We start from the raw sequence: 26,074 nt of genomic DNA, 5'->3' as shown, positions 1-26,074 counted from the left end.
AGTCTTTGAAGCTGAAGATGGCTTAACATATAGTTGTGTAGGTCTGAAGACACTCTCAGAAACAGATGCCTGCTCAGCGGCTCCAGACCCATCTGAGGGAATGATTTCAGAGTGTCCAATACCTTGAGTATCCAGAGGCCCAGTCGGCTCCACTTGGGAGTCGAAAGCAGCCTGTGGCTCTGAGGTAGTGGGTGCCAGGGGCTGTGAAAGCGCCTCAATGAGAACCGGCGACTGGTCTGAGTCCTCGTCGGTTTTGGACCTCGGATGCCTATCCTTTTCCTTGCGTTTTTTGAGAACTCTGGTCGTCGGCTGTTCTGACGGCATTATATAATTAAATCTTCGGCCAAAGTAATGAAATGCAAAATCGAACCAACGCTTAATAGTGCGTTGGTTAAATCTAGCACAAAACCGACAGCTAGCAATGTTGTGATCAGGGCCTAGGCAAGGAATACAGTAAGACTGAAAATCCTTATGAGGTATTTGCTTCCCACAAGAAATACAACTGTTAACTTTTTCTGACATCGGTCTGGAGCAAGAAAAAAGTTTCCCCAATGGGGTACTTCGCTTTAATGAAGACTTCGGTTCTGAAATTCTGATTTGAAAATCTCAGGAGTCGGCCAACCAGCACTTGAACTGCTTTTGCTTCGGGCACCGCGCAGCAAGAAAGACTGAAGAAAATGGCGTTGACTGCATCTTTTATACCCCTGGTGCACTGACGTCATGGAAGAGGCGAGAGCAAACGACGCCGGACCTAGACTTTGGAATTCTGGCTGACTGCGGGTAGTCTGCCAGCAGGATAACCCAAGTGTAATGACTGCAACAGTGAAACACGAACATCTTGTAAGAAATCTTTAACAGTTTGCATAGATTTAGTTTTATCTTCCATCTTTTTTAAGAACCTCCTCAGCCTTGTTGCCAAACAGGCGGTCCTGATTTAAGGGAGCATCCAACAATTAACATGATCAGGCAAAGATTGCTCCTTAAGCCAAGCATGCCTTCTGAGCACAGATCCAGAAACAGCAGCCCTGCAAGAGGCCTCTAATGAATCAAATCCACATTGCAAAGTATGTTTTCCAACCTGTTCAGCAGAATGCATTAAATCCTGTAATTCTTAATTTTCAGCACAATCAGGACTCATTTTCTGTTTAAGCAATCTAATATCATGTTGTTGATACTTTAAAACATATGAAACTGGCAAGTTTAAAGCCCTAATGGCCAAGGTTGCAGAAATGTGAACCTTCTTACTCCATCTATCCAGCGCCCTTGAGTCTCTATCAGAGGGGGTAGGGATTTTTAGCAGTAGAAGCCTTAATGCCCTTGGATCCCTGTGAAATGGTCTCTGGATCCACAACAGGATTTTTAAAAAGGAACTTGTGTGAATCAGGAACCCTGTAATACCTGTTGGGTTTTCTGGGGGCAAAAGACAAAGAATCAGGGGCCAAACTAGATTCTGAAAAGGCAACATCAACATCTAGTACAAGATGTACAGCTAAAGGCCTATGCTAAGGCAGGAGTAAGAAATCCCCAAGCCTCTTTTTTGAATCAGAAAAATCCTGGCTTTCCCAGTGGGAATGCTTCCTTAGAGTATGTAAGGTCTTGCCAAAAGAAAAATCCTTTGGAGGGGAAGCAGAGGAAATAGAGTCCTCTGCATCAGAATGCTCATAAGTAGACAAGAGCAAATCCAGATCAGAATCAGAAAAATCAGAATCCTGGTCAGAAGATTCATAAACAACTTCAGTCCTAGGTCTCTTAGAAGGTGGAGGATGGTTTCCCCTGATTGCAGTTATAAGATCTTCAGCTATTCTTGTTTTTTTAGGCATAGAGGCCTGAGCATGCGGCCTGGGTGTCTGTTTCTTAGGCATGGTTCGAGATTTTGGCCTAAATGAAGGAGGCATCTGTTTAATATGCAAGTTTGTAGACCTGAATACACCCCCCAGAAGCCGGTGCCTGCACAGTGGCTCCAGACCCATCCAAGGTAGAGACATCCGCAGGTTCCACAGTTCAAGCATATCGCGGCATACCGGACTCCGAATGCGTCTCAGTAGAGGCCTGCGAGTCAGAAGTAGCAGGTATCAGGGGCTGCGAAAGCACCTCACTGAGTACCGGCGAGCTGGCAACTGGCTTAGGATAAGAGTCTTCGGCAGCTTTGGACCTCTGTGACCTGCCATTTTGCGGAATCCCGGTAGTCGGATGGCTAACCGATGACATTTCTGGATAATTAAACCAAGACCCAAAATATTTAGAGGCGAAAATATACAGATGACGGATAGTGTGCTGATTAAATAAAGCACAAAACCGACAGCAAGGGACGTTGTGGTCAGGGCCTAGGCAAGGAATACATTACGAATTAAAATCGTTGAGTATTTGCTTTCCACAAGTAATGCAATTAACGTTTACTGACATCGGTAAGGAGCAAGAAAAAGTTTCCCCAATTGGGTACTTCGCTTTAGTTGAAGACTTCGGTTCTGAAACTCAAACGAAAATTTCAGGAGTCTGACAACTTGTACTTGCGAACTGCTTCTGCTTTGGGCACCGCATGGCAAGAAAGTGATGTAATGGCATCTGCTGCATGTTTTATACCCCTGATGACCTGACGTCATGGAAGAAGGGACAGCAACTGACGTAGGACCCAAGACTTGTTAATCAGGCCAACTGAGGGATACTGCAAGCATTTAACCCAAATGTAATGACTGCAACAGTGAAACGAAGAATATCCCATTGGTCATTGGTAATGGTCCCCCAGGTGCTTCAGTGAAAGGAGAGTTTTTCTCCAAAGGGTATGTGAAGGTGGGCAGAGGAGAGTCATTTTGAGTTCTTACCATAAGGGTGGGCTTAGAACTCCCTGGTTTTGAAGTGGAGGTAGTCCACTGCTTAGATCTCTGCAACCCCTGGGGCTGCTGTCTGGGGGGTCTGTTTCCACAGGGCATAGGCTGGCCCTGTCTACTCAGAGCAGGAAAGGACCAGTGCTTGGGAGGGAAAATGCCTGCTGAACCTAGAGATCTGGACCAGTCAGAAATCTTTTAACAGTCTGCATAGATTTTGATTTTTCTTCCTTTTTTTTTTTTTTTTTTTTTTTTTTAAGGACCTCTTCTGCTTTAGTGCCAAATAAGTTCTTCATGCAAGGGGGCATCCAACAACTTTGATTTGACATGGTCTGGCAGGGGTTGTTCCTTAAGCCATGCAGGCATTCTAATGACAGATCCTCTGATTGCTGCCCTGCAAGAAGCTTCTAGGACATCAAAACTACAGTGCAAAGTGTGTTTAGTTACTTGACCAGCAGAATGCATTAATTCCTGTAAATCTTTAGATTCTGCCCATGCAGGGAAGGAGGACATTTTTTGTTTGAGTTCCAAGGTACGTTTGCTAATACTTAAGCATATGGAACTGACAATTTAGTGCCCTGACAGCAAGTGTAGTAGAGGTGTATATGTTTTTATCCCATCTGTCCAGTGCTTGGGAATCCCTGTCTGATGTGGTGGGATTTCTTAGCTGAGGTTGCTTTAACCCCTTCAGGCCCTTGAGTAATGACCTCAGGGTCAACTGTTGGATTTTTGAAATGATTTGAGTGTCAGGGACTACAGTACCAATCTGGTTTTCTGGGAGCAGGAGGGAGGGTGTCTGGAGTCTAGCTGGATTCAAGGAAGACATCCACTACATCTAGGACGAGGGGGGGTGGTGGCTAAGGGCCTGTGTTGTGGAAGATCCAGGAATGGAGTCTTTTTAGACTGTGGGTAGTCTCGACTCTCTCCCATTGGAAATGCTCCCTTAAGGGGTTTAGGGTTTCCCCAAAAGGAAAAATCATCTTGGGGGAGAGGCAGAAGGAATTGATTCCTCTGCATCAGAATCCTCATATGTGGAGAGGGTCTGCATGCCTTCATAGTCAGATGCATCGGATTCATCTGAATGTTGGTCAGACAAAACTACTGGAGACAGATCTCTTCCTTTTTGAGGGAGTGGCTTGGCTTCCCCTAATCAGCATAAGGTCTTCTGCCATTTTAAGCATTTGACACGGAGGCAAAGGAGCAGGTGACTGAGAATGAGTAGTCTGTTTCTTGGGTGTGGTTAAACCCCTGGGCCCAAGGAACTCTTATTTTTCAAAAGAACAGTAGCCATGAAAGAAGGCTTCTGTTTATGTAGGGATTCGGTGTTGCACAGGACTTCTTCGGAAGCCAGTGCCTGAACAGCGGCTCCAGAGCCATCCAAGGTAGAGGGGGACCACAGGATCCTTAGACTTAAGAGTTCTGCGGCATACCGGACTCCGAAAGGGTCTCTGTAGTGGCCAGAGAATTAACTGAAGCAGGCATCAGGATCTGCCAAAGTGCCTCACTAAATTTTGGAGGACTACCAGCTTAATGGAAGCGTCGCTGGAAGGTTTGGCCCTGTACGGCACTTAACATTTTTTCGGAACATCTGCTGTCAGATGGCTTAAAGCTCTATCGGAATTAGAAGACTGTAAAAGGAAATATCTGGCTACAATAAGGGCTCGACGATGAATAGTCGTGGCGTTAAAGTACAGAAGCGACAAGGGACGCCGTGGTCTGGGCCTGGACAAGTGACGCAGTAAGAGTGGAAGTCCCAGTGTGGTACTTGCTTTCCACAGGCAAGACTATAAACTTTTTCTGATATCGGTTAGTGCATGAAAAAAGGATCCCCAACAGGGTTACTTAGCTTTTGAAGACTTCAACTTCAATTTGGAAACGAAATTCCGGTAGCGGCCGACCGTCACTCATGCAAACTGCTTCTGCTTCGGGCTCCACTGCAGGAAAGCTGATGTAATGGTGTTGGATGCCTTCCTTTATACCACTGACTACCTGACGTCCATCCTCAAGCGACAGCAACCGACGCAGAAATAAGTTGCTGTTATTCAGGCCAGCAGAGGGCTACCCTGGCATGGATAACCCAAATGTGATGACTGCAACAGTGAAACACGAACACCTTTTTCAGTGATGGTTCAGTTAGAACTGCAGAATCGGGATACATCCTAAGCCCAAGTTTTTCTTAGATGTTGGTTCTCTAAATACAAGTTTAGTGCAGCCAGACAGCTGCGGTGGGTCTTCAGTACAAAAAAAACTAGCAAATGGAATAAGCAGTATGATCACATTCCTTCTCTAAACACAAGACTCAACGTTCATGAGCATCTTTATGCAGTATCTGACCTGCGCAATGGCATTTGCCCTTCTTAGCAGACATCAGCCAATACTTCTAGCAAGCCAAGCTCAAGCAAAAGGAACGGAAAAGTTTCCCCAACTGGGTACTTAACTTTTTCAGAAGTCTTAAGAGTGTAGGAGTAAAGCGATCAATGTGACGTCATCTGCGGCTGAAAAGTTCTGAGGTCTGTGCGTGCAGACGTCACCTTTTAGGTCCCTGGTTTAGGGCCCGTGTGACATCTCACTCACCTACAGCAACCAGGCTTAAGCCTTTGTATTAGGAGCAGCCAATTGGGTCACCCGAGGTGGGAAATCGCACACTAAGAATACTGCAACATAGGAATAGGACATCTTTGGTTCTACAGTAAGGGCTAAGCATGTTGTAAACATCTTTGGTGCAATAGACAAACCAAAGGGCAAGGCTGTCAGCTAAAAGTCATTACAGGGCCCAAGAGCTTCCTGTTGGAGGATTTTATGGGATTATGGAGATAAGCTTCCTTTAGATCTAGAGTGACCATAAAGGCCTGGGCTAGTAGTAAAGGGAGAAGGGCTTGAAGGGATAGAATCCTGAATGGTGTGATTTTGAGGAACCGGTTTAGAAAGGATAAATCTAGTACTGGTTGTCCAAGGGCCATCTATTTTGTGGACCAGAAAAAGTCTCGAGTAGAAGCCTTCTCCGTCCTGTTGGGACAGGTTCTATTGTCCTTAGTCTCAAAGTCTAGTAGTACGTGAAGTAGGATGTGGAGTTGACTCATGGGGGAAAAAAAGGATGGCCTTTGGAATGGGTTTCTCCTTCCAAAAAAGGAAACGTACATTTTGAATGATAGTCTATAGGCAGTGGTCCGATGTGATTGTTTTCCAAACGTGGAGGCAGTGGGGGAGGCGGGCTGACAATATAGGTGGGCAACGCAGTCACGCATTGTTGGGTCCACTTTTATCTTGAAAGGGCCATCTTGGACTGAGTTGTGAGGTAACTGGTCTGGAGAAGGTTTGTCTCCTGGTTCCTCTCCTATGCCTGGTAGAGGAGGGGGTAGCAGACAAAGACGGTTTCCTGACAAAAGGTCTTTGCAGGATAATTCCTGTAGTATTTAGGGATGGGAGACCAGCAAATGCTTGATGTCCTGAAACTCCTTACTTTTCTCCTGCAGGTTTTTTTAAAAAAGTTCTGTAGATTGTTTGCCAAACAAGAAGTTATGGTCTAATGGGGCATCTAGAATTTTAGATGTGAAATCCTCTGGAAGTGGTTGGAGGCGAAGCTAAGAATATCTGCGGAGAACTGAAGCAGAAGCTAGCTATAGACCTAGCAGAGGCCCCTGCAGCATCACAACAGCATCTAATGGAATGTTTGGCAACCTGAGAACCCAGGGACAGTTTAGATGCTATCTCAGTTTTTGTGGGACATTCAGGGGGTGGAAGCCAATAGAATGGTGGCTTGTGAAACTAGGACCAATGCATATTTTATCATGTGTTTGGTAAATGACAGCTCTGAAGGCCAGAGTGGAGGTGGTGTACACTTTTTCCAATCCTGTCCATGCTTTTGCTATCCTTATCAGTGGGCAGAAGAGATACTGAAGGAATCAGGCTAGAATGCTTGTTAAGGGAGACAGCTAGTACTGCAGGGTCTGCCAGGGGAGGCTTTATTAAGTATTTCTGGTAACTGGGTACTTTGTAGAACCTGTCTGGTCTCTTAGGAGCAGGTGGTTGTGGGTAACAAACCAGACAACACAAGTGTGCCGCACAATCACAGCCCTTAAGGCGAAATAACATACCTAACACACTAGTAACAGGCGACTCTATAGTCAGGCACACTGACGTCACGCAATAGGCTGGACAAGCAGAAAGTTACTGTTAGGTGCCTGTCGGGAGCCAGAATCCGCCACATAACACAAGCACTCAGGTCACTCCAGAACAAGTACAAATATGACTCATTGTTCACGTTGGTGTGAATGACCTGAGACGTACCTCCCTGGACTACATAGAGACATGGAAGAGCTCTCTGATCATGTAGCCCAGGCTGGTATGACCCTGACCAGCATCCTGCCCTCACCAAGAATGATACCTCAGTATAAAGAAAAAATGATCAACTTGGGCCAAAAAGAGGAAGCGTCAACAGGAGCATTGACAAAGGAAGACTTAAAAGGACCCGCAAAATCACAGATGCATCCAAGCGTGATGTCTCATGACAACACCTGCATCTGCTGCTCTAGCCGCCCCTTTGGTAGTATGAGAAATCAACCGAATGGACGAATTAGACATGAATTCCTGGGTGAAAGCTTTGAAGCAACTTTCACGTACCTCAGATACTGCTCCTGCTAGAGTTCCCAAGAGTTCCGTGATCAGGTGTCTGGTCTCCAGGTAATAAGCTCAGTGTCAGGACTCTCTCAGGCATGCTGCACGAAGGACTGAACTAGATCTGCAGGTGGGGTCACCCAGAAAGTAGAGGGTTGAGCACGAAAAGCCTGCAACAATACACACTTGTCAGACGAAAAGTTGGAGGGCTTCCAGTCTCCCCACTACTTTATGATTTCTTGTATGTCCCCAAAGGAGAAATTCTTAGGGGGTGACTGTGGGGATCCTTTCCCCTCATTGTAGTCTATTCTTCAGAGGAATTCACGTGCTTCCTCTTGCATGATCTCTTGTGGGGAGGGAGAGAGGAAAGGGGGGAGAATACCAGCAATGGTATTAGGGATTACCACACAGGCAGCAAGGCCTGTACCACCAATGGAATGAACAGATACCAAAATTTTGGTAAGGAAGCAGGAAAGAATCACTCAAAAAGGGTAAGCAAACTATCAAGGACTACTACTAAAGGGGAAAAATCCCCAAGTTAGAGAATTAAAGTTGAAATATAAAATCTAAACCACTTCGCTTGAGAGCTGGCCTGATGCGTCTTGATACTCAACTCGGCAAATAAGATCTGAAGTGAGAGAAGGGCACTATGGGTAAGCTTAGCTCGAGAGTTTTTTGGCTGGCGCGAGCTTGTTATAACAGCAGACTCAAGACGGAACAGATACCCAATCATGAATGAAAGATGATTAATAGATGAACATTACCCAAGACAAGAAAATCACAAAAAAGTACCTGTGCTGGCTCCTGCTACTGCTTTAGAAATAGCACTGCTAGAAATGGCACGATTTCTATTCATGATCTCTTCAAATTCAGCCTCATTTAAGGTGACCACAGTACTTTCGAGCTCCCTGCTAAGAAAAAAATAATTTAAAGACATGGACAAACTACTCTATGCTTTGGTCTTTAGCCAAGTGCTAATTTACCTACAAGTAGCATCAATAACCATTTGCCACTGTTTTAACTACCAAAATCACAATATTGGTAAGCCAAATGATTTGCTATGCTAAGCTGGTGCACAGTTATCAAAGCTTATATAAAAATTTGAAACCAAGTCAAGTTAATGGTAGATTACCATTGCAGATTTGACACCAAATTAAAACTGCCCACCTTTAAAGGTTACAGCTTTCTTATCAAGATGAATAATTCTAGTAAAACTTAGCAAGTCATTAAAATTAAAACAAAAACAAACTCAGTGCTTTACACAATCTAAAGCTGAAACAATAAAGTAACATTTTTTCATATGCTGAGAAAATGCTACAAATTATCAAAACACAAAAAATGGAGAGGAAAACGACTTGTCTTCCTAAACAAAGACTTTTGCAGAAATAAATAAATAAATAACAATACTACCGATAACTCAAGTTATGTCCGTAAAACAAAAATAAATGCAAATACAAAGAGGAACAACCACGACAGCTGAGGTTTCCAGTATCAGTCTTTACTTGGTGCACAAACACAAGCGCTTTCACGATAGCTTCATCACCTGATGAAGCTACCATGAAAGCACTTGTTTCTCTGTGCACCAAGTAAAGACTGATAGTGGAAACCTCAGCTGTCATGGTTTTTGCAGACAAAAGCAGATGGACACAAATCAGCTTCATGTATACCATTGCATTACACAAACTGGTTATTCATGACCTCAACCCTAAAACGTCCCTGGCACAAAACTATGCTTACTGCTTGACTTTCCAAAATGACTGCACACTGATTAATACCTTAACTTCAGCTTTCCAAATGTGAAAAAAACAGACACTGAAAAATCAAGACCAGGAACTCTGTCACTTTTAGTAAACTCAGCTACTGGCCATTAACTGTACTGCCTAGATGTCAGTAAAGATAACTCTAGGAGAGCCTTAAAGAAAATCAACTAGAAAAGGTAATAACACTGCCTGGGAAGAATCCTGCAGCTGTTGAGCAAAAAGCAGTCCGAGCTCCAGCTTTCTTGCAAGACATGGCTTACAGTAATCTATAGGAAAATATAAGTCAACTGTGCTTAGACCCGATTAAAACAATGGAGTTTATCAACTCACAATAAAAGGCTGGAAAATGCAAGACGCATTGAACAGATATTCAGATGAGCTGATATACCTGCAAAAATCAAGAGGCAGAAATGGAGACTATCAAACTGTTCACAAAAGTGTTTTAAAAAAATAGAATTAGGACAGAGCATGTAGGGAAAACTTTTAGTTATGTACTTACCATAACTTTAGATGTATGCGATCCATCTCGCCTACATTCTGTACAGATGGGTTCGGAGCCGATCCTCTGCTCCGACTCGGCACGCTATACAAAAGAACGAAGTCTCTTACTGGCTGAGGTACCTCATATCCCAAGATGCACCACTACTGCTTCCCCAGATCTTGTTTGTCCGCACACATGCACACACACAGACTGTTGTTATAAGATTGCCAGGTGTTTCAAGAGAGGAAACAGTTGTATTCGGACCGTCCGGTCTCTTCTGGCCTCCAAGGTAGGGGGAAGCAGGGTGGGTTATTAGGAATGTAGGCGAGATGGATCCCATACATCTAAAGTTATGGTAAGTACATAACTAAAAGATGTAATGTGAACCTATCTTGCCTACATTCTGTACAGATGGGACAGCGTCCCTAGCACCTAATTCCTGGGTGGCTCATTGGAAAACGGTCCGGAGAACCGTGGAACAGAAGGAAGCTCGACCCCTAGATGCCACATCCAATTTGTAGTGAGAAATAAAGGTGTGTAGAGAGGACCACGTAGCAGCCGCACAGATGTCATTAATAGAGAGCTTAAAGGCTGCCGAAGTGGCCATAGCCCTGGTAGAATGAGCTTTCACTGGAATTGTAAGCTCTTTATTTGAAATGCGATAAATATGACTGATACAGTCTCTGATCCACTTGGCAATAGTGACTTTCGTGACGGCTTTGCCCAATTTATTGTCCGAAAAAGACACAAACAGTTGATCTGATTTTCATGCTTGGTGTGTCCTGTCCAAATAGAAACGTAATTGTCTGTGCACATCTAAGCTGTGAAAGGTATACTCAGCTCTGTTTGTATACTTAGGGAAAAAATAAAACGGTAATTCCAATGATTGTTGCAAACAAAAATTAGAACAAACCTTTGGTATAAAGGATGGGTTTGGTCTAAGAGATACTCTATCCTTGTGAAATACCAGGTATGGTGGTTTGACACATGAGGCTTGAAGTTCTGAAACTTGCCTGGCTGATGTGATAGCAACTAGAAGGGCAGTCTTCCAAGAAAGAAATTTCAAGTCACAGGTTGCTGCCGGTTCAAAGGGAGGTGCGGTTAATGCGCCTAGCACTACGTTAAGGTCCCACGGTGGTGCGGGATGAGATATAGGGGGCCGTAGAAGCCAAGCTCCTTTAATAAAAGCTTTGCACAACTTATTGCTCATTAAAGGTGGTTCTACGTTCTCGTGAAAATTGGAAATAGCTACCAATTGAACTTTGATGGTAGACACCGAACAACCCTGGTTGAATAGGGAAGTTAAAAACTTCAGAACCTCTGACACAGAAGCTGTCATAGGGTCTAATCCTCGGAGTTGGGCCCAAATAGCAAACCTCTTCCATTTACTGCTATACATCTTTTTTGTAGAAGTCTTGTGGGCCGAGGACAATATATGCAAGACTTCAGGGTCGAAAGAATGGCTCCTAACTATGGTCGGAAGAGGAGTAGCCAAGCTGCTAGCTTCAATGAATGTAGGGACTGATGGAGCTGTCCTGACTGATGCGTCAGGAGGTCCGGAACTTGGTCCAGGAACCAGAGACCGTCCAATGCATACTTGCAAAGAAAGGGGAACCAAACTTGACGAGGCCAGTATGGGGCGATTAGAATCGTTTTGCTTCCCCAGCGAATCGCCTTCTGAATCACCTTGGGGAGAAGGGGAACCGGTGGAAAAGTGTATAGCAGACCGGAGGGCCAAGGTTGGGCCAGAGCATCCTTGGGGATCTCCCCCGGAACTGGAATGAGAGAAAAGAACTGCTGGCATTTTGCGTTGAGGGGAGTTGCAAAAAGATCGCAACATGGAACTCCCCATCTCGTGAAAATCTGTGTTATCACTTTGTGATTCAAGGACCATTTGTGAGGGGAGAGAATAGTCCTGCTCAGTCTGTCGGCTATCACACTGGATGTCCCCGGAATGCGTGTTGCCACTAGAAAGCGTTTGGTAGCAATCGCCCAATCCCATACCTTCATGGCCTCTCTGCAAAGGGGGTAAGACCTGGTCCCTCCTTGCTTGTTCAAGTACCAGACTACCGACATGTTGTCGGACTGAATGGCAATCGTCCCATGGGGGAGGTGATCGTGCAGTGCTAGCAACGTTGCAACATTAAAAGCACCGCCCTCATTTCCAGGATATTGATGTGGAGAAGATTCTCGCCGGAGTGCCACGTGCCTTGGACTGACCTGTCCAGATAATGTCCCCCCACCCTGTCTGGGAGGCGTCCGTAGTAAACGTGGCCGAAGGGGATGGGGGAACGAAGGGTCGCCCCTGATCCAGGTTGGAGGAAAGAAGCCACCAATGAAGATCCTGTTTGCACGTCTCTGATCAATATGTGGTGACTGAGGGGGAGGTCTTGATAAGACCACTGGACTGAGAGGAGCCACTAGAGTATCCTCATATGCAACCTTGCCAAGGGGATGAGAAGAATGGTGGCTGACATGGAACCTAACAGCTGCAGGACCATTTTCGCTGGAGCGCGACGTCTGAGGAGTAACGCCCGAACCTGAGACTGCAATGTTGCTATCCTTTCCGCAGGAAGATAAACTCGCTTCTGCCTTGAGTCTATTTCTGCACCAATAAACAGAATACGCTGTGATGGCAGCAATACGGATTTTGTCCAATTGAAGGTGATTCCTAAGGAGTTGCAGAGGGAGATAGTGGCTGCTAGAGTTTTTAAGAGTAGATGCCTTGAGGTGGCAGTTAGGAGCCAGTCGTCTAGGTATGGAAGGAACTGGAAATCACTGTCCCCTAGGCTGAAGCGCAAGTGTCTCCTCGACGCCTGATCTATCAGAATGTGATAATAGGCGTATTTGAGATCTATGGAGCACATCCAAACACCCTTGTCCAGAAGCGGGAGAATGGTTTGCAAGGTGACCATCCGGAAGTTGGACTTTTTCACTGATCGGTTTAACCTGCTGAGATCCAAAATGGGCCTCAAGTCCCCGGTCTTTTTTGGTACCAAAAAGAATCTTAAGTCCCTGATCCGGCTTGATCTGCGGGGACAGGCTGGATGACTCCTTTTTGAAGCAGCTTTGAAATTTAGATGGATGCCAGATCCCGTTGACTGGGTGGCGGGTCCGGGATTCTTTGGGATGGTGGGGGGGGGTTGAGAGAAGGGAATGGTGTAACCTCCAGCGATGATTTGGAGCACCCATTGGTGCTGAGTGATACTTTCCCAGGCCTTTAGGTGCCTCGAAAAGCGACCCCCGACTGGCTCCGGAGCTGCACAGTCGGGCACTCCTTCAGGGATGCTGGAAGGAGGAGGAGCCACGAAAGGACTCGCGGTCTCCAGTGTTGCGGGGGCCTCCGCCGCCTCTGGGACGGCGTCTCCCTAAAAAATTTCCCCTTCCTCTGCCTCTAGAAGGGGAATCGCTCTGCTGCGATGAGTAATGCTTTTGAGACTTACGGAACCACGTTTTCCCTCCTCTTCGAGCCTTGGGATAAGGTCTGAAGGAGTTGGAAAACCGGGCCCCTACGGCAGTTAAAGTCTTACCCTCCTGCTCGCAGCGAGTCAAAGTGTCCTTTACCTTGGGTCCAAAAAGGGAGGACCCATCGAAGGGGGCGTCGGCAAAGGAAGACTTAAAGGCCTCTGCAAAGTGACACAGGCGTAGCCAGGCTTGTCTCCGTTGAGCAACACCTGTGCACGCCGCTCTGCTCACTCCTTCGGCTGCATACGAAATGAGCCTCATGGACGAGTTGGATAGGGAGGACAGAGTAGCCAACTGGGAGTTAACAGTCTGGGCCAACTGCTCAGGTAAGTTACCGGAGAGGGTATCCGAAAGCTCCTTGACCAGATCCCTCTGCAGTCTCGTAAAATGCGTCAAGTAGTTCAGAGACCTTAATGTAAAGGTTGCTGAAGCAAGGGTGCACTTCCCGTATCAATCCATGCTCCTAGACTCCTCATTAGGAGGATGGACGGACGTTGAAGCCTCTGCCACATCTTGTTGGGTGGCAGATGCCACCACCAAGGCATCTACAGCCACACCTTTGGAAAGAAAATCCTTATCCGGGGGTGCCGACAGGAATTTATTGGGGCGAGCTGGCACCGGTTCAACAGAGTCCGGGTGTTACCACGCCCTTCGAGAGATCAAATCCAGGAGCTCATCGAAGGGCGGAGACACCCAGGAGGCGGAGGGCTGAGCCCCGAAGGCCTTGAGGAATACCGACTCCTCAGCAGAAGGGGGTTTGGACTGCCAGTCTCCTCGCTGCTTAAGGATTTCCAAGATGTCCGCAAAGGATACATCATCCAAGGACGACTTGGGGGACCCTTCCGCATCATCGAGGTAGGTATCCGAGGTGAGAGACTCATCAGGGGAGTCAACGTGCTTCCTCTTGCACTGTCTCTTCCTCGGGGGTTCCTCCGAAGACGTTTCGGAGGGACCTCCAGGAAGAAGGGAACCCCCAATGGGGGTAACCTCAGGCCCCAGGGCTCCGCTGTCATGAGACAGGGGGATTGCAAAGGAACCAGTCTCCGTGCCAAGGGAAGGTGGTGGTGAGATGGTAGAAGTGGCCAGAGAGGACTTGGCCAAGGCACTCCTCATGGCCTTGAAAGCGGGACCCCCAGAGTCCTGGGAAGGTTTAACCCCCAAAGCCACAACAGCAGTCGGAACTCCTGCCGCCGACGCACCGAGAGGGGGAGGCTCGGAACCGAAAGGATCGGTCCCGAAGCGTCCCCCCGGGGCCGACAGAGGAGGTCCGTGTACCGAACACCGACCCGAAGGGCAGGGTTGGAGTTAGGGTCGAAACTGACCCGACAACCTCCACCGGCTCCACCAACGCCGAAGCTGTTGGAGGAGGAACCAAGAAGGCAGGGTGGGAAACCGGCTCCGGAGCAGACTGGGCTGGAGCAGAGACCAACTTTTGAAAGACCGGAGACTGAAAAAGCCTTTGAAGCACCCTGTCTACATCCGAATCGGATATCCTCGTCGACAGAGAAGAGACCGACCGGGTCCGAGTCGACTTCTCCGCCGGTTCCGAAAGACTGGGGGACCGGCTCCGAATGGTTTTGAGAAGTATTGGCGCAGAGGGAGATTCCAGCACCACAGCAATTTCCCTCTGAGCCGATGTGGACTTCGGCACCGAAGGGGAAGTGTTTGAGCGGGCAACCTTCATCGGCTCCGAAGGCAGTGGAGCCAATGGAGATGACTCCTCTCGATGCCCGAGCTCTCGGCTCCGAAGCCAGAGGAGTCTAGGCTGGAGACATCGAGGCAGACCGTTCCGCCCTCTGCTCCGAAGTCCATGGAGCCGACGGAGAAGCCTGCCTTGACTTTTTTGCTGCCGGATCCAACGGGCTGGTCGGAGCCGAAGATTTTTTCTTCCTCGACGGGGAAGAAGAAGATAGGGCTTCCTCAAAGGAAGGGGTAATAAGCCCTTTCAAAATCAACTTATTTTTCCTCTCTTGGAGCACGCGAGAGGAAAAAGCGTGGCAAACGCTACAGGATTCCTGAAGGTGCTTCGGCCCCAAACAGTATACACAAAGAATGATCGTCCGTAATGGACATTTTATAATTGCATTTCGAACATTTTTTAAATCCTGATGGCCTATGTTCCTTCGACATGGCTATCTACTTCAACACTGACTTCTAAGAGAAAAATAACCCATAGACTAGGGCAAGGTCCCTCTAAGTTAAACGGGATCACTTACCACCAAGAAAAAAATACAATTTACCACAGAAAAAAATTTTAACTACACAATTCCACAATGAGTAGCTGTTAAACAGCTCTAACTAAGGCGCGTGGGCTAGGCAAGGCCCCTCTAACTTAAACGGGATCCTCGAAGAAAAAACAATTTCACCACAAAAATTCAAAAATACTCAGTCACACAACAATAAGTAGCTGTTAAAACAGCTTTTGGGTAAGTTTAGCGAAAATTCTGACAGAAAAATAATCACTAAGAGGCACTTAGCTTAGCCAAGTCCGAGACCACATCTATGCTGTAGAAGCGGCAAACGAGATCTGGGGAAGCAGTAGTGGTGCATCTTGGGATATGAGGTAATTCAGCCAATAAGAGACTTCGTTCTATTGTATAGCATGCAGAGTCGGAGCCGAGGATCGGCTCCGAACCCATCTGTACAGAATGTAGGCGAGATAGGATCACATTACATCCTGTGATTTCTGCTGTACCAGAGAAGCTAGAAGGAAGAGACTTAATTTTATGAAGGCACATAAGAAAAGTACAGTTGTGTACACTTACCATAAATGTAAATGTTAGTGTATTCACTGTTGCAGTCATTACATCTGGGTAATCTGCTGGCACCCGGTTGCCCTCAGTCAGCCTGAATAACAGTCTTGGGTCCTGCGTCGGTTGCTGTCTCCTCTCCCATGACGTCAGGTCATCAGGGGTATAAAAACATGCAGCCAATGCCATTTTAAATCCGTTTTTCTTGCCCCAGATGTAAGGTGCACCCCAAATGGGGAGCAAAAAAAAAATATGTATACATATATATATATATATATATATATATATATATATATATATATATATATATATATATATAAATATATAAATGCACCTTTAGTAACATTAACTTTACCTTCAACTAAAAACAAATACACCACAAAGGCTTTTGAGTATAGTGAAGGAAAGAAAAGGCGTTGAATGGGGGATGGCATCTACATTTATGGTAAGTGTACACAACTGTACTATGTTCTTTGCTTTTCACTGTTGCAGTCATTACATTTGGGAAGAATCCCAAAGCTATGGATGGGAGGATGGAACTAAAAAGCATTAGGAGCAGCTATAAGGCCCTGCAGGACTACAGTGGCAAAGTCTGCCCTAGATTTAGAGAGGAGAGGTAAATAATGCTTTGTGAATGTGTAAACAGAGCTCCAACTAGCAGCTTCTAGAATGTCTCTGGTTGAGACGCCTCTGAGAAAAGCTGCTGAAATAGAGGCAGCCCTAGTGGAATGGGATCAGATTCCTTTGGGCACACGTTTACCTTGGTGCAAATAGCAGAAACAAATGCAGTGGCTTATCCATTTGGAAATAGTCTGCTTTGATATAGCCTTCCCCTCTGATCCTGCAGCAAATGCTACCAGTACTTGCTTAGACTAAGATTTTGTCCTGTTTAAGTAGAATTTTAGCTATCTGTGTACATCCAATGAATACAGAATCCGCTCCCCATTGTTCTGCGGATTTGGGAAAAATGTTGGCAGGTGAATGGTCTGGTTAAGAGCCACACTGGATACCACCTTAGGCATAAAAGGATTGGTCCTGAGGGCCACCCTGTCCGGGTAAAATATGATGAAAGGCTCCACTTCCATGAGAGCCTGTAGTTCTGAAACCCTTCTTGCTGAAGTGACTGCCAAAAGAAAGGTGGTATTCCAAGAAAGAAATTTTATATCCGCAGTAGCTGCTGGTTCAAAAGGAGGCAGGGTGAGTTTTTCCAGCACAAAATTGAGGTCCCATGCAGGAGCTGTTGCTCTCCTGGGAGGACTTAAGTTTTTGGCCCTTCTGAGATGCTGTTTAAGCACTGGATGAGAAGGGGGGGGGGGGCTCTGTTGTAATGAGCTGAGATGGCAGAGGCATGGATTTTTATTGAAGAAAAAGATAGGCCCTTGTCAAGCACCTCAGTTAAGTATTGTAAAATCTGAGGAATACTGGGCTTTGCTGCGTCTATTCCTTGTGCTTGGTTCCAAGCAGAGAATCTCTTCCATTTATCAGCATAAGATTTTCTAGTACTAGGCCTTCTGACTTCCAGAATGACATCCATCACAGATTTACTGAGAGATGAGGGTTAAATAATTAGTTGATTAGCCATGCTGCAAGATTCAGAGTTTGGAGCAGAGTGTGCAGTATTTGATAGTTCTGCCGAGACAGATGAGGTGTTATGAGGCAAGTACCACGGAAGAAGGTGTGACATTCCTTAGAAGCGCGCATCAGTGCTGGTGAGGCCAGTCCGGAGCAAATAGGATCATTTTTGTTTTTTCCTGTCTGACTTTTAGTAAGACCTTGGAGAGTAGAGGCAGAGGGGGAAAGGCATACACCGATGGATTTTTCCAGCTGAAGGATAGAGCATCCACTTTCCATGCTTTTTTGTGATGAGTTCTTGTGCAGAGTTTGTCCAACTGATGGATCTATTTGCCTCTCCCCAAAACTATGTCCGGGCTCCCCCATTTCTGTGCGTTAACATGCTGAAGATTTGTGGATCCAGTATCCATTCATGCAGGTCCATAAGATTTCTGCTTAGGTCTGCCTGAGTATTTTGCTTTCCTGGCAGGAACTGAGCTTGAAGATGTATTCGGTAAGACATGGCTGTGTTCCACAAGGCCATGGTTGGTCTGCAAAGGGGGTAGGAATGTGTACCCCCCTGCTTGTTTATGTACCACATAACTGTGGTGTTGTCAGTCTTTATCAGTAATTGTCCTGGATGAAGCAAGTCCTTGAAGGCTGTCAGAGCATTCTGAACAGCTAGCATTTTTTTTTGGTTGATATGCAGATGGCTTGGGCTACATTTGCCCTGAATGCATCTCCTTGCCAGGTGGCCCCCCCAAGAATAGTCTGATGAGTCTGTAGTTAGGGTCTGGGTGGTAGGGGGTAGAGTGAATGACAGATCCTTGTTTTGGTGACATGTCTCTGCCCACCAAAGAAACTCCTGTTGTAGGCAGGGAATAAGAGGAATCATTGTTTCCAGGCTGTGACAATGGTGACTCCATAAACTTTTTAGGTACCATTGAAGTTTCCTCATATGAAGTCTCGCATATGGAATTAGTAGAATGCAGGATGCCATGAACCCCAACGCCTGCAGAATTTGTCTTGCAGATAACCGGGTTTTTGTTGCCATTTGGTTGAAATATGTTGTCAATTGCCTTTGTCTGGCGTGAGGTAAGCCATGTGGGCAGTTATATTCAAGCTTGCACCCAGTAATGTAATTATTTGAGAGGGTACCACTTGTGATTTATTTTCTTTTATGGTGTACCCTAGGCATGCGAGAAGCCTTTTTACAAACGCCAGGTGTTGAAGTAGAGTGTCCTTGTCCTCTGCTTGAATGAGACAGTCATCCAGATAAGGATAAATATGAATGTTTCTTTGCCTGCAGAATACAATTACTGGTGCCAGACACTTTGTAAAGACCCTGGGCGCAGTAGATAAGCCAAAAGGCAGTGCAGAGAATTGGTAATGCAAAAAACCTGCTTTTAAGCAGAGGTATCTTCTGCATGATTCCCTTAATGGGATATGCAGGTATGCCTCTTAAGTCTAGAGTTACTAACAAAGCATTCTTGCCTAGCATAAGCAGTAGCTGTTGTAAAGTCAGCATTATGGATTTTGGAATGTCCAGGAATGTGTTTAGAATCGATAAGTCCAGTATTGGACACCATGAATTGTCTTTGCTGGCTACCAGGAAAAGTCTTGAATAAAATCCTTGTCCTTTTTCCTTTTCCTGGTACCAGTTAAATACCCCCATATCCATGAGGGACCCGACTTATTTCTGGACCTCTGCCCACTGGTTGTGGCAGATCCGGCCATCCGTTTGGAATTGGCAAAGTATGGAAATGAAATCTGTACCCCTGGGATACTATGTTTAATACCCACTTGTCCTGGGTAAATAACGGCCAATTTGAGCATGAAGTGCTAGTTTCCCCCCCAAGGGGGCTGCCAAAAGATACGTGCTTGGAGATGGTAGAAGAAAGTAATTGAGACTGCTTACTGTAGGGTTGTGCTTTGTTTCCTCCAGATTTGGAGGTGGAGGCACCCCATTGCTTTGACCTGTAAGAACCCTGTGATTGATATCTGGAGCCTTTACAGCGCCTGGGTTTGCCCTGAGTGACTCGGACACAGGAAAGGACCAATTTTTTGTAGGCCAGTGTCTACTGAACCTGGGTGGCTGCACTTGCAAGAAATCTTTTACAGTTTGCATAGATTTAGCTTAGTCTTCCATTTTCTTTAAAACCTCTTCTGCCTTATTACCAAAACAGAGTATCATGCTGCAAAGGGGCATCCAACAATTTAGCTTTAACATGATCAGCCAGATTTTGCAACTTGAGCCAGGCATGCCTTCTAATCACAGATCCAGTAACGGCGGCCCTACAAGAGGCCTCCAAGGAATCAAAACCACACTGCAAAGTATGCTTTCCAACCTGTTCTGTTGAATGCAATAAATCCTGTAACTCTATTTTCCACACAATCAGAAATCAACATTTTCTGTTTCAGTAAGCCCATAACATGCTGTTGATATTTAAGCATATGAAACTAGCAGTTTAAAGCCCTGATTGCCAAGGTTGCAGACGTATAAACCTTCTTACCCCAATCTATCCAGCACCCTGGAATCTCTATCAGAAGGGGTAGGACTTTTTGGCTGTAGAAGCCTCAACACCTTTAGGACAATGAGAAAGTTTCAGGATCAGCAAAAGGATTTTTGAAAAGAAATTTGTGGGAGTCAGGAACCCTGTAATATCTGTCTGGCTTACTAGGGAACTGGAGGCAGGGAATCAGGAGCCATGCTTGATTACGAGAACACAACAATGTCTAATACAATGTCTAATACAGGTGGTATTGTCAAAGGTCTATGCTGACGAAGAAGGAAACCCCCTAAGCCTCTTTTTGATTCAGAGAAGTCCTGACTCTCCCAGTGAAAATGTTCCCTTAAAGTATGTAAAGTCTCTCCAAACGAGTAATCCTCAGGAAAAGATGCAGATGGGATGGATTCCTCTGTAGAATAATCCTCACAGGGTGGAATAGAAAATTCCTAATCAGAAGAGGCATGAATCTTAATGGAGAAGGATAGGCCTCTATTGAGTAGCTCTGCTAGGTAATCCAAGATTAGAGGCAAGGAGGGCACTGCTTTGTCCTTTCCTTTAGACTCAATACAATTACTGACTTACTGACATTGGTTTAGAACATGAAACAAGTTTCCCCAACGGGGTACTTGGCTTTAGTTGAAGACTTCGGTTCTGAAACTCGAAAACGAAAATTTCAGGAGCCGACCGGCAGTTGTGAATTGTTTCTGCTTCGGGAACCGCACATCAAGAAAGACTGGTGTAATGGCATTGGCTGCATGCTTTATACCCCTGACTACCCGACATCACGGAAGATGAGACGGCAACCAACGCAGGACCTAAGACTTTGATAATCAGGCCGACTGAGGGCTACTGCAAGCAGATAACCCAAATGTGATGACTGCAGTGAAACACGAAGAACATCCTGCTGTTGAGCCTCTGCCCACTGACTTGGGGGTAAGTCTGGCCAACCGTTTGTGGTTGGTAAGGTGTGGAAGTGGAATCTGTATCCTTGGAAAACTATTTAAAGCCCATTTGTCCTGGGTAATGAGTACCCAGTTTTTTGCATGCCGGGCAATCTTTCCCCCTAAGGGAGGAGGCAGTTGAGCAGGGCTTGGAAGGTTTAAGGTTAAATCACTGACATTTTTCCATTGGGGGGGGGGTCTTACTACTAACAGCTTTGTTAGTGGGAGCCCCCCCCACTGCTTAGGCTTGAGAGTACTTTGAGACCGCAGCCTAGGTGGTCAGCTGTTCTGGGGTTTGGACTGAAGGCCTGGAAGAGACAGGAAAGAACCAATTCTTAGAAGACCAATGCCTACTAAATCTGGGAGGCTGTACTTGCAAGAAATCTTTAACAGTTTGCATAGATTTAGCTTTTTCCTCCATCTTTTTAAGGACTGCTGCTTTGTTGCCAAACAGGCGGTCTTGGTTTAAGGGAGCATCCAGTAATTTAGCTTTAACATGATCTGGCAAATTTTGCTCCTAAAGCCAAGCATGCCTTCTAAGAACAGACCAAGTGACAGCAGCCCTGCAAGATGCTTCTAGAGAGTCAAAACCACATTGCAAAGTATGTTTACCAACTTTCTCATCAGAATGCATTAAATCCTGCAATTCTTTATTTTCAGCAGTCAGGAATCAACATTTTCTGTTTAAGTAGTCCCATAATGTGCTGCTGATACTTTAACATATGAAACTGGCAGTTTAAGGTCCTAATGGCCAAAGTAGCAGAAGTGTATACCTTCTTACCCCATCTGTCCAAGGCCCTGGAATCTCTATCAGAGGGGGGGGGTAGGGCTTTTGGCAGTAGTAGCCTTAATACCTTTAGGTTCTTGGGAAATAGACTCTGGGTCCGCAGTAGGATTCTTGAAGAGGAACTTGTGAGAGTCAGGTACTCTAATACCGGTCAGGTTTCCTGGGAGCTGGAAATAAAGTGTCTGGGGCCAGGCTAGATTCTAAAAAGGCATCACCTACAATGTCCAGGACAGGAGGGATAGCTAAAGGCCTGTGTTGAGGGAGGAGTAAAAATTCCCTAAGCCTCTTTTTGGAGTCAGAGTAATCCTGGCTTTCCCAGCAGAAATGCTCCCTAAGAGTGTGCAAGGTTTCACCAACAGAAAAATCTTCAGGAGGGGAAACTGGGGGAATGAAGTCCTCTGCATCAGAATCCTCATAGGTAGATAAGGGCAAATCCTGGTAATCAGAAGAAAAGTACAGTTTTGTACCTACCATAAATGTAGATGTCCGAGAGGTATGCATCTGCAGTCCTAACAAATGGGTTGTCCTGGCCTCAGGCAGCCCTTCGGTCGGCCGGATTCCAAAGTCTGGGTCTGGCCTCGGCTGGTGTCGCACTTCACCCGACGTCATAGCTGCAGTTCTTCGGGTATAAAGGCATCAGCAGACGCCATTTTCCTCAGTGTTTCTTGCCCCAGATGCCCTCTAGGAAGGCTAAATTTGGAAAAATGCAAATGTTTCCAAACAGAGAGCAAATAGAAATAAACATGTATATACATATATACAAACAAATACACCATAATAGATTCCCCCAGCTAGCTACAAGATGGGCACATACCCTAGGAGTACCACAGAGGGGAAGGAGGGTGGGTAATCCTGACTGCAGATGCATACCTCTCGGACATCTACATTTATGGTAGGTACAAAACTGTACTATGTCCTTCAAGGATGCATCTGCAGTCCTAACAAATGGGTATAATACCATAGCCAAACTGGGGGAGGAGGCCCTAACAAGATTATGGTGTAGTTAAGATCCCTTGCAAAACAGCAGTGGCAAAACCTGCTCGGGATCTAGAGTATAAGGGTAGATTATAATGCTTGGCAAATGTATGCACGGAGCTCCAAGTAGCAGCCTCTAAAATGTCTTTTGTGGCCACTCCTCGTAAAAAAGCTGTAGTAGTGGCTGTAGCCCTTGTGGAGTGAGGTCTGATATTTTCTGGAGTTGCTTTTCCATGATAAGAATAACAAAATCTAATGCAATTTCCTATCCATTTTGAGATTGTCTGTTTTGAAATTGCTTTTCCTTCCATTCCTGTGGCATATGCTACCAGAAGCTGGTCAGTTTTTCTATTGTTCTTGGTTCTGTCCAGGTAGTAGCGCAATTGCCTATGCACATCCAAGGTATGCAGCAGTCTTTCCCCCCTGTTCTGTGGGTTGGGGAAGAATGTAGGTAGGTGGATTGCTTGGTTTAAAGATACTCTGGAAACCACCTTTGGCATAAAGGTAGGATTAGTTCTCATGGACACTCAATCCCTGATGGAAGATAAGGAAGGGTTGTACTGCCATTAATGCCTGTAATTCAGAAACCCTTCTTGCTGAAGTGATTGCAAGCAGGAAAGCAGTTTTCCATGATAAGTACTGTAAGTCTGCTGTTGCTGCTGGTTCAAAAGGGGGGAGTGTCAACTTTTCTAGTACAAAGTTTAAGTCCCATGTAGGTAATGGTGGCTTCCTTGGTGGCTTTACATTTTTAATTCCTCTCAGAAACTGCCTGAGTAGAGGATGAGAGAAAACTGGAGGATCCATGTTGTATTCTGCTGAAATAGCTGACGCATGAATCTTAATGGAAGAGTAAGACAGGCCATTGTGGAAAAGCTCTGCTAAGTATTCCAGGATGTTAGCTATATTTACCAGTGCTACATTCTGCCCTTTTGCTGCACTCCAAAAGAGATATCTTTTCCATTTTGCTGAGTAAGTTTTTCTTGTTGAGGGTCTGCGAGCTTCCAAGATAATGTCTTTAACCCTTTGAGATAAGTCTGGGTTATTTTGTCTTATGCAATTCTCCAAGCAGCTAGCTGCAGTGTTTTCAGGTTCGGATGCAGGGTTTTGTAGTTCTGTGTTAGCAGTAGAAGAACCAGGGGTAGAGGCCATGCGTGTTCCCGAGACATACTCCTCAGTAGTGGGTACCAGTGCTGCCTCGGCCAGTCTGGAGCTATCAGGGTGATCTTGGGGTGGTCTTCTTTGATCTTCAGTAGCACCTTGTGCATCAGAGGAAGAGGTGGGAATGCATATGCTGACAGGTTTTCCCAACTGAAAGATAGGGAGTCCACCTTCCAAGCAAGTGGGTGGTATGTCCTTGTGCAGAATTTTTTCAATTGGTGATTGTGTGGGGCTGCGAATAAGTCTATTTCTGGAAGTCCCCATTTCCTTGTGATGGATTCGAAGATGTCTGGATGCAGCATCCATTCGTGGGCATCCGTGGTAGACCTGCTTAAGATGTCTGCTAGTATGTTTTCTTTTCCTGGCACAAATATTGCCTTGAGCTGTATGTTGAGGCTTAGGGCCACATTCCAGAGATCCATTGCCATCCGGCATAGAGGATATGAATGTGTGCCTCCCTGTTTGTTGATATACCACATAACTGTGGTATTGTCCGTCCTTATCAGTAATTGTCCCTGTTGGAGAAACGGTCTGAATGCCTGAATTGCCAGTTTTACTGCCAGCATCTCTTTTTGGTTTATATGTAGGTTCAGCTGGTCTTGTGTCCATAAGCCTTGTATGCACTTGTCCAGCATGTGTGCCCCCCAACCGAGGTCTGAGGCGTCTATGGTGATAGTCTGGCTTGGTTGAGGGCTGTGGAAAGGCAGTCCTTTGTTCAATTGGCAGGCCTGAGCCCACCATCGGAATTCTTGCTTCAGGCATGGAATCATTGGAATTTGGGTTTCTAGGCTGTGCTTGTGCTGAGACCATAAATTCCTGAGGTACCATTGCAACTTCCTCATATGTAGTCTGGCATGTGGGATCAATATTATGCAGGATGCCATGCAACCCAGGGCTTGCAGGACTTTCCTTGCTGTAAGCTGGTTCTGCGTTGTTAGTGCCATGAAGTAGAGTGGAAGGTGCTTTTGTTTCTCTGCTGTGAGGAATGCCATTTGATTTGATGTGTCCAGTTCTGCACCCAAGAAAGTTATCCTTTGGGATGGCAACAGCCTTGACTTTTTTATATTGACTGTGTATCCCAAGGCTTGCAGTAGATGAATGACCCTTTTCAAGTCTTTTGTTAATTTGTTTTTGTTGTCCGCTTGTAACAGGCAGTCGTCCAGGTAAGGGTAAATTTGAATTCCCTGAAGCCTGCAATATGCAATTACTGATGCCAGGCATTTCGTGAATACTCTGGGCGCAGTAGATAAGCCAAAAGGCAATGCTGAGAATTGATAATGCTCTGATCCTGCAAGAAATCTGAGGTATCTTCTGCAATTTGGCCGCATGGGGACGTGCAGGTATGCCTCCTTGAGATCTAGAGTTACCAGCCAAGACTCCTTGCCCAGCATGGGAAGAAGCTGCTGTAGAGTCAGCATTTTGAATTTTGGGACAATGAGGTATGTGTTCAGAGCGGACAGGTCTAGAATAGGTCTCCATTGATTTTCCTTCCCTGGCACTAGGAAAAGTCTGGAGTAAAATCCTTGTCCTTGTTCCACAGATGGTACCTTTTCTATAGCTCTCATCCTTTTTAAGTTGTCTATTTGTGATAGAGCGTTTGCCATTTGATTTGGAGGTAGGTTTGGCATTCCTCTCTTCCTTGGTAGAGTATGGAAGTGAAACCTGTAACCTTTGTCTATTGTCTGTAAAATGCATTTGTCTCCTGTAATGCAATGCCAGTTTACTGAGAATAAGGCTAGCTTTCCACCTAAGGGTGCTTCTATTTGTGCCCTGGTAGGCGGCTTCAGAGCCAAGTCACTGTGATTGTCTTGTGGAAGTAGTAGTGGCTGGATCTGCAGCAGTACTTCGCTGGTTGTTAGGCTGCCACTGACGTCCCCTGTAGGCACCTCTAGATTGACCTCTGCCTCTTGTGCGCCTATTCCTGCCTCTCTGTGCTCTGTTGGTGTCTGGAAAGGACCAATTCTTGGAAGGCCAGTTCCTACTAAACCTTGGAGGCTGAACCTGTAGGAAATCCTTAGTCTGTACAGATTTTGCTTTCTCTTCCACCTTCTTCAGCACTTGCTGTGCAGGGGAGCCAAACAAATTGTGTTTATCCATGGGAGCATCTAGGAAGCTTTGATTTTACATGGTCTGGTAAGGACTGCTCTTTTAACCATGCATGCCTTCTGATCACTGTACCAGTCATAGCTGATCTAAAGGAGGCCTCCAGGGCATCATAGCCACATTTTAAGGAATGATTACTGACCTGCTGTATGTTATG

The 26,074-nt window shown here is 45.8% G+C and overlaps 1 protein-coding gene across 1 annotated transcript in view; it reads right to left on the bottom strand.

Moving 5' to 3' along the window:
* CPSF7 (cleavage and polyadenylation specific factor 7) overlaps positions 1-26,074 on the bottom strand; it is a gene marked incomplete in the record, with an annotated part of 1,291,852 nt that overhangs the window by 780,978 nt on the left and 484,800 nt on the right. The window contains 1 exon segment of the mRNA XM_044059379.1: positions 8,229-8,344. Coding sequence (XP_043915314.1) covers positions 8,229-8,344 — 116 coding nt within the window.

The sequence above is a fragment of the Protopterus annectens genome, chromosome 17.part0 (genome assembly GCF_019279795.1).
Source record: "Protopterus annectens isolate FY-2018-M chromosome 17.part0, PAN1.0, whole genome shotgun sequence".
Classification (NCBI taxonomy): domain Eukaryota; kingdom Metazoa; phylum Chordata; order Ceratodontiformes; family Protopteridae; genus Protopterus; species Protopterus annectens.
Note: the sequence above shows the minus strand (reverse complement) of the source record. Positions and strands in the feature narration are given on the sequence as shown.